Here is a 14,772-nt window from a genome sequence, read left to right on the forward strand (position 1 = left end):
TTACCATCCCCTGCCGCTCTAGTTTACACCTTCCCAGGAAGCACTAGCAAACTTCCTGGAGAGGACATTGGCTCCCCTCCAGTTCAGATGTAGACTGTCTTGTTTGTACAGGTTTCACCTGCCCTGGAAGAGAGCCCAATGATCCATAAACCTGAAGCCCTCCCTCCTGCACCAGCTCCTTAGCCTCATACTGAATTGCACTATGTATCTATTTCTCACCTCACAAACACATGACATGGGATCCAAAGATTATAACCCCAAAAGTTCTACTTTTCAATTTTCTACCTAGCTGTCAGGGCACTGGAGCAGGGATCCAATCACAGACACAGTACTGTGCACACAGTGATATTAATTGAGCAACAAATCCCAAGGTGGAAACAAAATTGGTATCAAAGTTCAGGCAGAGATCAAAACATCCAGAGAAACCCAAAAACCAGAATCAGGAAACAGGCAGAGTCAATATTCAGACAGGATACAGATACTGGAAAGGCTCAGGAAAATTCACTGGCATAATCTGGTAACAAACAGGTCAAAACACAGGACTGAAATACACTGAGCAATAAACAGAGAGGCAGATGATAGGTGAGGCACAATGAGACACAGGTGGCAGCAATACAGGTAATAATGAGAAACAGATGAGAGACTGAGTACTCAGTAATACAGGGGCCGGAGTAGAGCAGGAGCGGGGACAGGAGCACGTGGCAATCCAAAACCATAGACTGACAGCTGGGGGAAACACACAGAAAGACAGAGTTCAACTGGAGGTACTGATACTAGCTCCCTAAAGTCATTTTGCAGGACCCCGTCCCTGCTCCTGCCTACATCGTTGACAATTACAAGGATAGCATCAGCCTGAATGCAGACACTGATGGTTTATATCTGAGGGGAGTCACCCAGGGCCTCAAATCTGAACATCCCCTCTCTCAGAAAGATATGATGACATTTCTGTCCTTGGGAAACAAACCATCAGTCACCTGTCATGTATCTTTCTGGACTAGTCCATCTGGGTGATCCTAACCAGGACTTTGACAAGAGAAGAACTGAGGAGAGCACCAAGTACAACAAACTTAATGAATTAGGTGCTCCCTTGGATATAGATGTCTACCTCCCTTTCTGTGGTTCTCCTTCTGTAGCTCCATCTTGCCACCACCCCTCACCTTACCCCCAGCCCCCACTGCTGCCTTTCCGTCTAAGGCTCGCCATCATGTCCAGTTGGTAATCTCTTGCTGTGACTGTCTCAGAGCCTCCCTAATAGAATCAAGTGGGAATAACTAGGGCCTCAGTACTGGAAAAGGTACCTTGAGAGTATTAGTATGCTTACCCTCCCAGAGAGTCTGGCTCTTTGAGAGAACACTTCAGCAGGACATTGCTGAGACCTTTACTTATCCACATTTTTAAACCATATAGGAAGCAAGGATAGGAAACAAATATGCCAACATTTTTGCTGACTTTGGCATTACGCAATCCCCGTCCAAACTCAATCCATAAATTTAACCAAATTAAAGTTTTTCTTCTGTGCTTCACTTGCACAATATTTTTACTCTACACAGCATACTTAGTTTTCATATTTATTCCATTCTCGTTTGCCTGACGCTTTTTTTAGCTACAGACAATTTTGGTATTTTTGTACTGCGTGTGATATATTTCTTGGAGCATTTCCTAACAATCCTGTAAATACAATCTAATAATGCAGCAACATCACACTGCAGCACCATGTGTTTTTAACTTGAAGAAATGTGGGCTCAGAAAAGGAAAGCCAGTTCAGACAGAGCGCTTTCTGTTCAAACACTTCCTCAGTTTCTCTGTGAAAGAGTGAATTCACAAGTCTACACAATCATATAGCACAAAAACAGGCCAAGTGAGTATTGAATTTGCACCCATTAATCCTGTGATATTTTCCACAGAACACCTCAATCTTCCCTAAAATTCTACCTGTTCTACATTTCCAAGGCTTCAGATTTGCTTGCCATTATTTTGTGTGTGTGTGTTTTTTTTTCCATTTCTTTTCAGTGTCTACAATAGTGGTAGGGGACTTGATAGTGAGGGGGACAGATAGCAGTTTCAGCGGGCTACAGAAGGGCTGTGAGGATCAGCTGTTGTCTCCCTGGTCCCAGGGTCAAGGATCTTACTAAACAGTTGCAGAAAATTCTCCGGGGGGGGGGGGGAATTATACAACTTGGAAGAAATGACATAGATAGAATAATGGATGAGGTCTTGCAGATGAGTATAGGTAAGAATTTAAGGAGCAGGACCTCAAGGGTAGTGATCTCCAGGTTACTCCCCATGCCATGTGCTAGATCAGAAATAAGATGGACCAGATCCATCTTGTGGCTGAGGAGCTGGTGTACAGAGCAAGGATTCAGGCTCTTGCACATTGGGATCGCTTCTGGAGTAGAAGAAACATGTATAGGATGGATAGAAGCAACATGTATAGGATTGAACCAGGGAGAGACCAATATCCTTGCCAGAAAATTTACTCGTACAACATCGGAGGGTTTAACCCACATTAGGATGGGGTGGGAACCTGAGCAGAATAAAGCAGTAGCCAGCAAGAGTAAGTCTAGTATTCAAGATATCCAGGGACAGAATAAAAGCAGGGAAAGGAATACTCAGTTAAATTCCATTTATTTCAGTGCTCAAGGTTTAGCAGATACAGCAGTCGAACTCAAAGCATGGACTGGCTCTGAGGACTGAGGTGTTACAGCCGTAAAAGTAAAAAAGAGTGAGAGAAGGGCAGCTCAGTATCTGAGATACAGATGTTACAGACAGGACAGAGATATCGGAAAGTTTGGATGGGATGGAGCCTTACGGATAAAGAAGAAGCTGCAGTGCTTAGAGATAACATTCTTGGAAGATCTTCCAGAGAGGCCACATGGGTAGAACTTAGAAACAAGAAAGGGAGGGTCACTCTAGTGGGGCTTATTATAGACTCTTCCAATAGTCAATGGGAACTTGAGGAACAGGGGTCCTGAAGAAGGGTCTCGGCCCGAAACATCGACTGTTTACTCTTTTCCATAGATGTTGCCTGGCCTGTTGAGTTCATCCAGCATTTTATGTGCATTACTTATAGGTGTGTAGAGAGGTTGTTCATAGTTCTTAGAATAATAGGGCTGTATTAGTGGGGGATTTTAAATACCCTGGTATTGACTGAGCCTCTCAGAGTGTTAAGGGCTTGGATGGGGCAGAATTTGTGAAGAGTGTCCAGTAAAGTTTCCTGAGTCAATACTTGGGGGTCCTACTCAGGACAGTGGGATACTGGATCTCCTCGGAGGATGAGAGGTGACCTGATGGAGATATACAAGATAATGAGAGGCATTGATCATGTGGATAGTCAGAGGCTTTTTCCCAGGGTTGAAATGGCTAGCACAAGAGGGCATAGTTTTAAGGTGTTTGGAAGCAGGTACAGAGGAGATGTCAGGGATAAGTTTTTTAAGCAGAGAGTGGTGAGTGTGTAGAATGGGCTGCTGGTGACAGTGGTGGAGGCAGAAACGATAGGGTCTTTTAAGAGACTCCTGGGTAGGTACATGGAGCTCAGAAAAATAGAGGGCTATGGGTAACCCTAGGTAGTTCTAAGGTAACCACATGTTCAGCACAGCTTTGTGGGCCAAAGGGCCTGTATTGTGCTGTAGGTTTTCTGTTTCTATTGATGAGGTAGAACAAGTAACTAAAGCAGCTTTCAGAGACCAATTTGGCTCTACCAACTGTTATTCAGCACTTTATGTGTGTTGCTTAGATTTCCAGCATCTGCAGATTTTCTCTTGTTTGTGACCCATGATTCAGTTAGTTTTAAGATGGTGATGAAAAAGTGTAAGACAAGTTAACAGGTTAGGGTCCTAAATTGGAGCAGGGCTAATTTTTGCAGAAGTACATGGGAGTCCGCAGAGGTTAACTGGGTGAGTCTGTTCAAAAGGGAAAAGGACAAGTGGCAAGCGGGAGGCTTTTAAGAGTGTGGCAGCAAGTGTCCAGGAGCAGCGTGCTCCTGTAGGGTGAAGGATGAACCAGGCAACTTTAGGGAACCTTGGCTGACAAGATATTGAGGAAAAGAAGAAAGTACACATTAGGCTTACGTCAGGAGAGATGACTATAAAAAGATTAAGAATACTCTTGAGAGGGAAATCAGGGGGGCAAAGAGAGGATATGGGATGAATCTAGCGGTGCAGATTAAGGAAAATCCCAGGAGGATCTATAGCTATATTAAAAGTAAAAGGGTGAGTAGATCCCCTCAGAGATCAGCAGGATCACCTATGTCTTGAGCCAGTGGGTGGACAGGATTTCTAATAAATACTTCTTATTGATGTTATCAATGAAAAATCATGGTTGCTCGAGATCTACAGAAAGAAGTGATATGTTTTGCAGGACGTTTATATTACCAGTGAGGAGGCATTTAGAACATTACAGGGCATTAAGGTGGATAAATCTCCATGGCCTGAGCATGTGCATCCTCAGACTTTGTGGGAGGCTAGAGAAGAAATCATGGAGGGGAGGTGGATATATTTGCTTCATTGTTCGCCACTGGTGAAGTTCCCGAAGACTGGGAGGTGGCTAATATTGTTCTATTGTTTAAGAAGGGTAGCAAGCGCAAGCCAGGAAACTACAAGCCAGTCAGCCTGACATCAGTGCAGGGAAGGTTAGTGGAGAGAATTTTGAGGGACAGGATCTACCAGCATTTGGATAGATAAGAGTCTGACAAGGAGGATTCAGCATGACTTTGTGAATGGGAAGTCATAATTGATGAACCCTTTACAGTCTTTTGAAGGAAAGGTAGATGAGGGCAGGGCAGTGGATGTTGCATAGCAAGCCCTTTAACATGGGCACACATGGCAGGCTGATCTGGAAGGCTAGTTCCCAAGGCACCCAGAGAGAACTAGTTAGGTGGGTTCAAACTTGGCTTGGCGGTAGGAAGCAGAGGGTGGTGTTTGAAGGTTGTTTCTCAGAATGGAGACCAGTAACTCCTGGTGTACTGCAAGGATTAGTTTTGTTATTCCTTATTTATATAAATGACTTGGATGCAAATACAAACAAGAGAAAATCTGCAGCCTTTCCAGTCCTGCCAAAGGGTATCAGCCCAAAGCATCGACTGTACTCTTTTGCATAGATGCTGCCTGCCCTGCTGAATTCTTCCAGCACTTTGTGTGTGATGCTTGGATGCAAATGCACAAGGATTGATCAATAAATTTGCGGATTACCCAAAATTAGATTTTGTTCATTGTAAAGATCATTGTAAATGATAAGAGAGTCTTAATCGATTAGGGAAGTGGACCAAGAGTGGCAAATGGATTTCGATCCTGATAATGTGAGGTGATGCATTTTGGAAAGAAGTTATACAATGAATGGTTGTGAGCTAGGGAGTGTAATGAAACAGAGGGATTTAGGAGTGCACGTGCATAGTTTGTTGAAAGTGGTGTTATAGATAGATTGGTGAAAAGGACATTTGGCAAACCGGTCTTCGTCAGTTAGGGGATTGAGCATAGCAGTTGGAACATTATGTTGTGGTTGTATAAGTCCTTGGAGAGGCAGCACTTGGATTACAATGTACAGTCTTGCTCCGCCAGTTTTAGGGAAAACTTGCTTAAACTGGAAAGAGCACAGAAATGATTTATGAGGATGCTGTCAGGACTAGAGGTCTTGAGTTACAGGGAAAGGTTGGACATGCTAGGTCTTTATTCCTTGGAACGTCGGAGAATGAAGGGTGACCTTATAGAAATGTTTATAATTATGAGGGCATAGATCAACTGGATAGTCAGTCTTTTCCCCAGAATAGAGGGAGTACAAAACCAGAGGGCATACTTTTATGATGAGTGGAGAAAGATTCAGAAGGGACTTGAGAATCAACTTTCTCATGCACAAAGTGGTGAGTATATGGAATCAGCTACCAGAAGTGGTTGAGTCAGGTACAATAGTATCATTTAAGAAGCATTTGAGTAGGTACATAGAAGGGCAAGACTTAGAGGAATATGGGTCAAATGCAGGAAATTGGGACGAGCTCGGTGGGCACCATGGTCAGCGTGGATTCATTGCGCAGAAGGTCCTCGACCCATCCTGTACTGCTCTTTAACTCTAAGAGCACAATACCCGTTTTACCTGTTTGTGTCTGTAAGCAGCCTCGTCCATTTAAATAGCAACCCAATGCAAATCATCCTGGGCACTGATCCAGTCATCTGGAAAGTGTGCCTCCAATTTACTACGCAGCAAAAATCGAGTGGGGATTACAGACTCAAAGAACGGATTCAAAGAAAGTACTAATCCCAAGAATATGAGAAAGCTAAACTAATTAGTTAAGAAATGGCAATTAACTTGGGCTGTTTCAACAATCGAGTTCTTTCAGCTGATTTTGCTACCTCCTTATTTTCACACCCTCAGAAATCCTCCAAGTAAATATTCCTTTGATAATGTTATTAAAATTCCCAGTTTAAACAACATGATACATGTGTAATTAGAATGAGTAAAAAGATGGTAAAGACCCATCTCAATTCTTTGTGACTGTCTTGAAAGACATCATGTTGTTTACATTCATTTCTAAGCCCCTAAGAGTCTAAAGGCTTCTTATCAAAGTGGCACAATTCAACTCACGGGCTCTTGGCTGTGCATTTTAATGAAGGAACATACAGGTACCAGAAGTCACACCAGCAAGATACTGGCAATGGAGAAAAACACAATGATAAAACACACAATGAATGAGACCAGCTCACTGTGAGCGTTGCTTCTTGAACTCCTGAAGTAACTCAGACTTTAAAGGGATGAAATCTAGCTCTGGAAATAGCACAAAAAAGGCAAAGACAAATTTTCCATCCATGTTACACCTGTTTATATAGTTTCCCCTTTCACTTCATGCCATTTGATTTTACTCAGTTTACACTACTGACCAAAAATGCTTCAGTAATAGTGAAAGCCATTGCACAGCCTTTGTCTAATCAATCTTCTTATGCATTTCAACAAAATTTATTTAATCGTGACCAGGTGGTGAATATAGTCTAATAACAATTATTAAAAAATAATCACAAAACCAATCTAATGAAGAACCATTGACATTTACAATCCCACTGACTCCACTTCCCACTGTTCTGGTAAACTTCAATTCATCCAAAACTGCATTGCTTGCATTTAGTTTATACGGAATCAGAATCAGAATCAGGTTTATTATCACCGGCATGTGACATGAAATTTGTTAACTTAGCAGCAGCAGTTCAATGCAATACATAATCTAGTAGAGAGGGAGAAAAATAATAATATTAAATAAAATTTTTAAAATAATAATAAGTAAACAAGTAAATCAATTACATGTATTGAATAGATTTTTTAAATGTGCAAAAACAGAAACACTGTATATTTTTTAAAAAGTGAGGTAGTGTCCAAAGATTCAATGTCCATTTAGGAATTGGACGTCAGAGGGGAAGAAACTGTTCCTGAATTGCTGAGTGTGTGCCTTCAGGCTTCTGTACCTCCTACCTGGTGGTAACAGTGAGAAAAGGGCATGCCCTGGGTGCTGGAGGTCCTTAGTAATGGATGCTGCCTTTCTGAGACACCGCTTCCTAAAGATGTCCTGGGTTCTTTGTAGGCTAGTGCCCAAGATGGAGCTGACTAGATTTACAAATTTCTGCAACTTCTCTCGGTCCTGTGGAGTAGCCCCTCTATACCAGACAGTGATGCAGCCTGTCAGAATGCTCTCCATGATACAACTATAGAAGTTTTCGAGTGTATTTATTGGCATGCCAAATCCCTTCAAACTCCTGATAAAGTATAGCTGCTGTCTTGCCTTCTTTATAACTACATCGATACGTTGGGACCAGGTTAGATCCTCAGAGATCTTGACACCCAGGAACTTGAAGCTGCTCACTCTCTCCACCTCTGATCCCTCCATGAGAATTGGTATGTGTTCCTTCGACTTACCCTTCCTGAAGTCCACAATCAGCTCTTTTGTCTTATTGACGTTGAGTGCCAGGTTGTTGCTGCGGCACCACTCTACTAGTTGGCATATCTCACTCCTGTATGCCCTCTCATCACCACCTGAGATTCTACCAACAATGGCTGTATCATCAGCAAATTTATAGATGGTATTTGAGCTATGCCTAGCCACACAGTCATATGTATATAGAGAGTAGAGCAGTGGGCTAAGAACACACCCCTGAGGTGCGCCAGTGTTGATCGTCAGCAAGGAGAATATGTTATCACCAATCCACACAGATTGTGGCCTTCCAGTTAGGAAGTCGAGGATTCAATTGCTGAGGGTGTTACAGAGGCCCAGGTTCTACAACTTCCGAATCAGGATTGTGGGAATGATGGTATTAAATGCTGAGCTATAGTCAATGAACAGCATCCTGACGTAGGTGTTTGTTTTGTCCAGGTGGTCTAAAGCCATGTGGAGAGCCATTGAGATTGTGTCTGCCGTTGACCTATTGTGGCGATAGGCAAATTGCAGTGGGTCCAGGTCCTTGCTGAGGCAGGAATTCAGTCGAGTCATGACCAACTTCTCAAGCATTTCATCACCGTCAATGTGCGTGCTACCAGGCAGTAGTCATTAAGGCAGCCCACATTATTCTTCTTAGGCACTGGTATAATTGTTGCCTTTTTGAAGCAAGTGGGAACGTCCACTCATAGCAGTGAGAGGCTGAAAATATCCTTGAATACTCCTGCTAGTTGGTTGGCACAGGTTTTCAGAGCCTTACCAGGTACTCCATCGGGACCTTCTGCCTTGCACATTCACCAATCGTCCATGACCACCACTGGCAATGCCTCACTTTTAAAACTGAAAATGCTGGAATTACTCAGATCAATCACTGATCAAAAGTTCTGATCTATTTTCCCTGTTGTCGCTGCCTGAATTGCTGGGAATTTTCAGCACTTTTTGTTTTAGTTTTAGATTTTAAGTGGCATTTTGTTTATGTATATCAGATATAAAGTTATCATCCTTGCTTTTAAAACCCTCAGTGGTTTAGGCACACTATTATCTCTGTAATATCCTCCAACATTGCTCCGCCATTGCTGACTGTGCATTTAGCTGCCTTGAACCCAAGTTGTGGAATTCCATCCTGAAACCTGTCTTTCTCTACTTCTTCCACTGAGGCACATAACATGAGGGGGACAGACAGCAGATTCTGTGGCTGCAGAAGGGACATAAAGGATGGTCTGTTGCCTCCCTGGTGCCTAGGGTCAAGGATGTCTCTAAGCAGCTGCAGAAACTCGGGGTTGGGGGAGAGCAGTTCGGAGTGAACAGCCAGGGGAGTTTATACATGTCAGAAGAAATGTCATAGATGAGGTCTTGCAGAAAGGGTTTAGGTAAGAATTTAAGAAGCAGGACCTCTAGTGTAAGGATTCCCAGATTACTCCACGTGCCACCTGGTAGCAAAGTCAGAAATGTCTCATTGAATCACTCCTGTTCTTTACTGACTGCCCAAGAGATCCTTCCAATTAAATAACAAAAATCCATACCTTGGCCACCTCTGCCACTCCATTGCACCTGCCGTGTTATCAACATAGCATTGGCACCAGGTCTGACCCAGCGCCCATCTTCTCAGCTAGATTCACAAGAAGTTCCAGTAAGATGCCGGCACACACGGTTGCAGCAGCCTCTCTGAGTTCAAACAAAGGTGTGATTGTTTATCCTTTATGTTTTTTTTTTATGATCACAAGACACTGCTGGATATAAAAAACATCGAGTACTGCAGGTCCACCCAAGAGCTGGACTTGCTGCGTACTGTGTTATCGCCTGGACTTGTCGTGTAACGTTGTGCGGAGGTGGCCTGTGGTCAAGTGATTGTCACAAGTGTTTTTATTCTGATCACAGGACTCTGTTGGACTTTGGTAATGTAAAGTACTGTAAGTCTAGGTCACTGGTTCATTGGAGATACAGAGCCGAGGGAGCTGCCTTGCCGCGCTTGTTTCGCAGACTAAGCTCTCAGAAGTGGCATTGCCAGTTGCAGCTGCCCAGGACAGGAGACACCAGAGGCAATGTGGGAGAGAGCAGAGGCACCGCTAGAATCGTAGCTGGATTGGAAGCTGGACCCTCCCATGGATGCTGCTCTCCAGTGTTCGCTCGGTGGAATACAGGCTGAATTGCCTCATCTGCAGCTGCGCTAGCAGGTGATGAAGAAGTGCTGCGTGCTTGTTCTTGCAGAAACATGGCTCCAGGCCAATGTCCCACACACCATTAATCTACAGGCCATGACCCTCTGTATTTTTTTGCTATCGTAACTATAGGTACAAAACACTGTGTGTTGTATGTGACTGTTGGTACAGTGTTTTGGAGCTTGGCCCCAGAAGAATACTGTTTCATTTGGCTATATTCATGTGTACGGTTGAATGGCAATTAATTTGAACTTGAACATCAGCGTACGTATAACATCAGAATGGTGTGCATTTACATTCCATTTGGCCCTCTACTTTTTAGGCACCTGGTGCTAATCAGGAATCCAATGATCTTCAGCCATTATTAACTCCACCTGTGCACCAACTTCAACTAGCACTGCCTTAACCTCTGTACCTTCACACAGTTTCTGCAAAGGTCTGTGCACAATCTTGTTCTTTGAACAAATAGCCAAAAATAACCAAAAGGAGAGGGGAAGGAGGCTAGCTGGAAGGTAATAGGTGAAGCCAGGTGGGTGGGAAAGGGCTGGAGAGGAAAGAATCTGATAGGAGAGGAGAGTGGACAATAGGAGATAGGGAAGAAGGGGAGGCAGGTGAGAAGAAGTAAAAGGCCAGAGTGGGGAATAGATAAAGGAGGGGGGTGGACTTGTTTACCAGAAGGAGAAATCGATGTTCATACCATCAGGTCAGAGGCTACCCAGATGGATTATAAGGTGTTGCTCCCCAACCCTGAGGGTGGCCTCATCTTGGCACAAGAGGAGTCCATGGATCGACATCTTGGGACGGGTACGGGAAAGGGAATGGAAATTAACATGTTTGGCTACTGGGAAGTCCCGCTTGTGGCACTTGGTGTGGAGGTGCTCAACAAAGCAGTCCCCCAATTTATAACAGGTCTCACCAATGCAGGCAGGCCACATTGGGAGCACCGGGCAACCCTCGCAGATTCGCAGGTGAAATGTTGCCTCACCTGGAAGGACTGCTTGGGATCCTGAATGGAGGTGAGGGAGGAGGTGTACGGTCAGGTGTAGCACTTAGGCTGCTTGCAGGGATAACTGTCTGGAGAGAGATCAGTGGGGAGGGACAATTGACAAAGGAATCGCTGAGGGAGCGATCCCTGTGGAAAGCAGAGAGTGGGGGAGAGGTAAAGGTTTGTATAGTCGTAAGGTCCCTTTGGAAATGGTGGAAATTTAGGAGGATAACGTGTTGGATGCAGAGTATGGTGGGGTGGTAGGTAAGGACAAAAGGGACTCTATCACTATTACAACAGCAGGAAGATCTTGTGTGTTGTTGCCAGAAGACTATGGACACCCCAGAAGCAGAAAACAAAATTCTCTCCTGAACCTACCTAGTCATCCAACCATTTCAAAGCTTCTTGGAAAATTTACTCCAGAAATGTGAATGTTTTTCTTGTGCAGACAGTTAAATAACTTACTCTATAATTTCTAAGCCCCAATCTGTCCCATTTTTGGCCCTCTCTGCTTTTGATTTATATTGAGAGTCAATTAAGAGAAAAAAGCTGCAGCTTTGCATTGCGTTATTGCAATCCTTGTTGGATTCAACTGTTTGCTAATGAAAACCACACACAAATTGGATTGCTGGATGATATGAGCACTTAAATGATGTGTGGGAGTTTTAGCAGAGAGACTAAGTACAGGGCACGGAAACAAAGTCCCTACCTTCAACGCATGAAGGCTGTGCCCGAGTTGTACCAGCAACCTGGCCTGGGAAACAAGAACATTTCACGGTTTGTGACCGTTCTTCAATTCGGTTCTTATTGCAGCACCGGTGCACAGCAACGACCTCACATGTGCCCTGTTTGACCTGATGTCCTACAAAGAGAGGAAAGGCATTAATAGTACATTGCTTGCTTTATCATGAATAGTTCAAAGACAGCCGATTTAAAGCACTCACTTCAACCACTGACACTGACATGAAGTGTTCTAACTGGGTGAGGGGCTAGACAAGACTGAAATGTCAACTCCATTAAGCTTTCAATCCAACTTTAATCTTGAACTTGGGGCTGTTAAAAGAGTTCAGTGCTGCATTAAGATTAACACAATTCATTAGACCTAAATAATAGTTGGTAAAATATTATTGAATTGAATTGACTTTATTCCTTACATCCTTCACATTCATGAGGAGTAAAAATCTTTACATTACGTCTCCATCTAAATGTGCGATGTGCAATTATAGTACAGGTAATTTATAATAATTTATAATAAATAGAACAGTCAATGTAACATAGAAATACACTCAAATCAGCGTGAGTTAGTCAGTCTGATGGATTGGTAGAAGAAGCTGTCCCGGAGCCTGTTGGTCCTGGCTTTTCTGCTGCGGTACCGTTTCCCGGATGGTAGCAGCTGGAATAGATTGTGGTTGGGGTGACTCGGGTCCCCAATGATCCTTCAGGCCCTTTTTACACAGCTGTCTTTGTAAATGTCCCGATTCATGGGAAGTTCACAACTACAGATGTGCTGGGCTGTCCGCACCACTCTCTGCAGAATCCTGCAATTAAGGGAGGTACAGTTCCCATACCAGGCAGTGATGCAGCCAGTCAGGATGCTCTCAACCGTGCCCCTGTAGAAAGCTCTTAGGATCTGGGGGCCCATACCAAACTTCCTCAACTATCTGAGGTGAAAGAGAAGCTGTTGTGCCTTTTCCACCACACAGCTGGGGTGTACAGACATATGAGGTCCTCAATCTGGACGCCGAGAAACTTAAAGCTGTTTACCCAATCAACCCCAGATCTATTGATGTCAATGGGGGTTAGCCTGTCTCCATCCCTCCCGTAGTCTACAACCAGCTCCTTTGTCTTTACGACATTGAGGGAGAGGTAGTTTTCTTGACACCTGATATTATTTATCAGAACCTACTATTAAGCTTGCTAAATCAAAGGTAATACTCAAAAAAATTATCAATTAATAAATACCAACTAACTTCCTCACATTGTGGGACGGATGTAAGATTTAAATAAGTTCAAATTCCACAATGTACAGTAAAAGAGGTTAATGTAATCCGTTTAACATAGTTATTTTCTCCCCTCTGTTTGATTCTTCCCTCTACCATGTTCAGCACCATTTCACAGGGTGGTAAGAAGGCAAGGGAAGCTGGCAGGTGGTTTCACAGTCTCTCTCCTGAATACTGTGAAAGGCAACTGTGTCCCCCAATGATACCGCCAGCAAATGCAGAGACGTGAGCCACATATTCTGCTCAAGGAAACACCAACGTGGAAAAAAAAACACCTTCCAAGAAGCAAGTGAACTATTTTAATGAATGATTATTAACAGTTTATGATTGAGTATCTCACAAATAGAGAGAGAAAGAGAAGTTTCTAAGCAACACAGACAGAAAGATCACCCATCCGTTCTGAACTGTCAGAGAAAGAAAAAATTTCTTCATTCTAAACGAACATTCATATAATCCCAGTGAGTAAAGTATTCTCTTTACAGGAGGCTCTCTGAATGAGCTAATTCTTGAAGGTGTACGGCTCATAGCCCAAAAGGTATCAATGATTACTCTACAATTAAAATAAGGTCGATCAAATTACCAAGATGTTTTAAATGAGTCTAGCTATTTACCGTGTTTGTGACTAAAGCACCCACACTCACTGCCTTCTCGGATGTGCTATCTATTCAGGAGCTCTGGCCAGCAGCACAGGGTACCTACCATGAGGTTCAGAACAATATTGGAGCAGACAGGATAAATAAATGATTAATGGCGAACTGATGTTCAGCCGTGGGTTTATAAACCTGCAGATCTTAAAGGGAAGGAAATCACTAAAATAGAGAACTAGTTCAGTAGTTTTCTCATTTCAGTAATGAAACTTTGACTGCTTTAATGTTAGTGTTGAGAAACTGCATCAACTAGAGTCTATCTTGAACAGGGTGAGATAGTATTGATTTAACAAAGACAGCATGCTAGGAGCCACACTCACGTCCCCCTCTACATCAACAGAGCTGTAGTGGAGCATGTATCAAGCTTCAGATTCCTTGGTGTCCACATTTCCGAGGATCTCACCTGGTCCCTGAACTCCTCCATCCGGATCAAAAAGGTGCAACAGTGCCTTTATTTCCTGCAGAGCATCAAGAAAGCTCACCTCTGTCTCAGGATACTGACGGACTTTTATCGCTGCACCATTGAGAGCATACTCACCAACTGCATCTCAGTGTGGTATGGCAATTGTCCCGTATCAGGCCGCAAAGCACTCCAGTGTGTGGTGAAAACTGCCCAGCAGATTATCAGCACCCAATTGCCCACCATTGAGAACATCTACCATAAACGTTGCCTGGGCAGGGTGAAAAGCATTGTCAAGGATGCATCTCACCCTAACCATGGACTTTTTACTCTCGCCCCATCCGGTAGGCACTACAGGAGCCTCCGCTCCCACACCCGCAGGCACAGGAAGAGCTTCTTCCCTGAGGCTGTGACCCTGCTGAACCTCTCATCACAGCGCTAAGCAGTATTGCACCCATATTGGACTGTCTCAGTACTTCTATATTTGTGTGCTGTAGCACTTACTTTTTATTCACAGTTATTTTGTAAATAACACTATTCTTTGCATTTCTGGTTAGATGCTAACTGCACTTCATTGGCTTTGTATCTGTACTCGGCACAATGACAATAAAGTTGAATCTAATCTAATCTAATCTTTAATGATCATTTCCATGTGAAAGAGTAACCATTAGAAAAGTG

At 43.5% G+C, this 14,772-nt stretch overlaps 1 protein-coding gene across 4 annotated transcripts in view; it reads right to left on the bottom strand.

The window, feature by feature from the left end:
* The window catches only part of LOC140210861 (chemokine-like protein TAFA-4), a 362,929-nt gene that overhangs the window by 214,232 nt on the left and 133,925 nt on the right, over positions 1-14,772 (bottom strand). For all 4 annotated transcript variants that reach the window (XM_072280121.1, XM_072280123.1, XM_072280124.1 and 1 more), the window contains exon 4: positions 11,757-11,909. In XM_072280121.1, the coding sequence (XP_072136222.1) occupies positions 11,757-11,909 (153 nt within the window). The remainder of the gene's footprint in view (positions 1-11,756; positions 11,910-14,772) is intronic.

Source organism: Mobula birostris, chromosome 16 (genome assembly GCF_030028105.1).
Source record: "Mobula birostris isolate sMobBir1 chromosome 16, sMobBir1.hap1, whole genome shotgun sequence".
NCBI classification, from domain to species: domain Eukaryota; kingdom Metazoa; phylum Chordata; class Chondrichthyes; order Myliobatiformes; family Myliobatidae; genus Mobula; species Mobula birostris.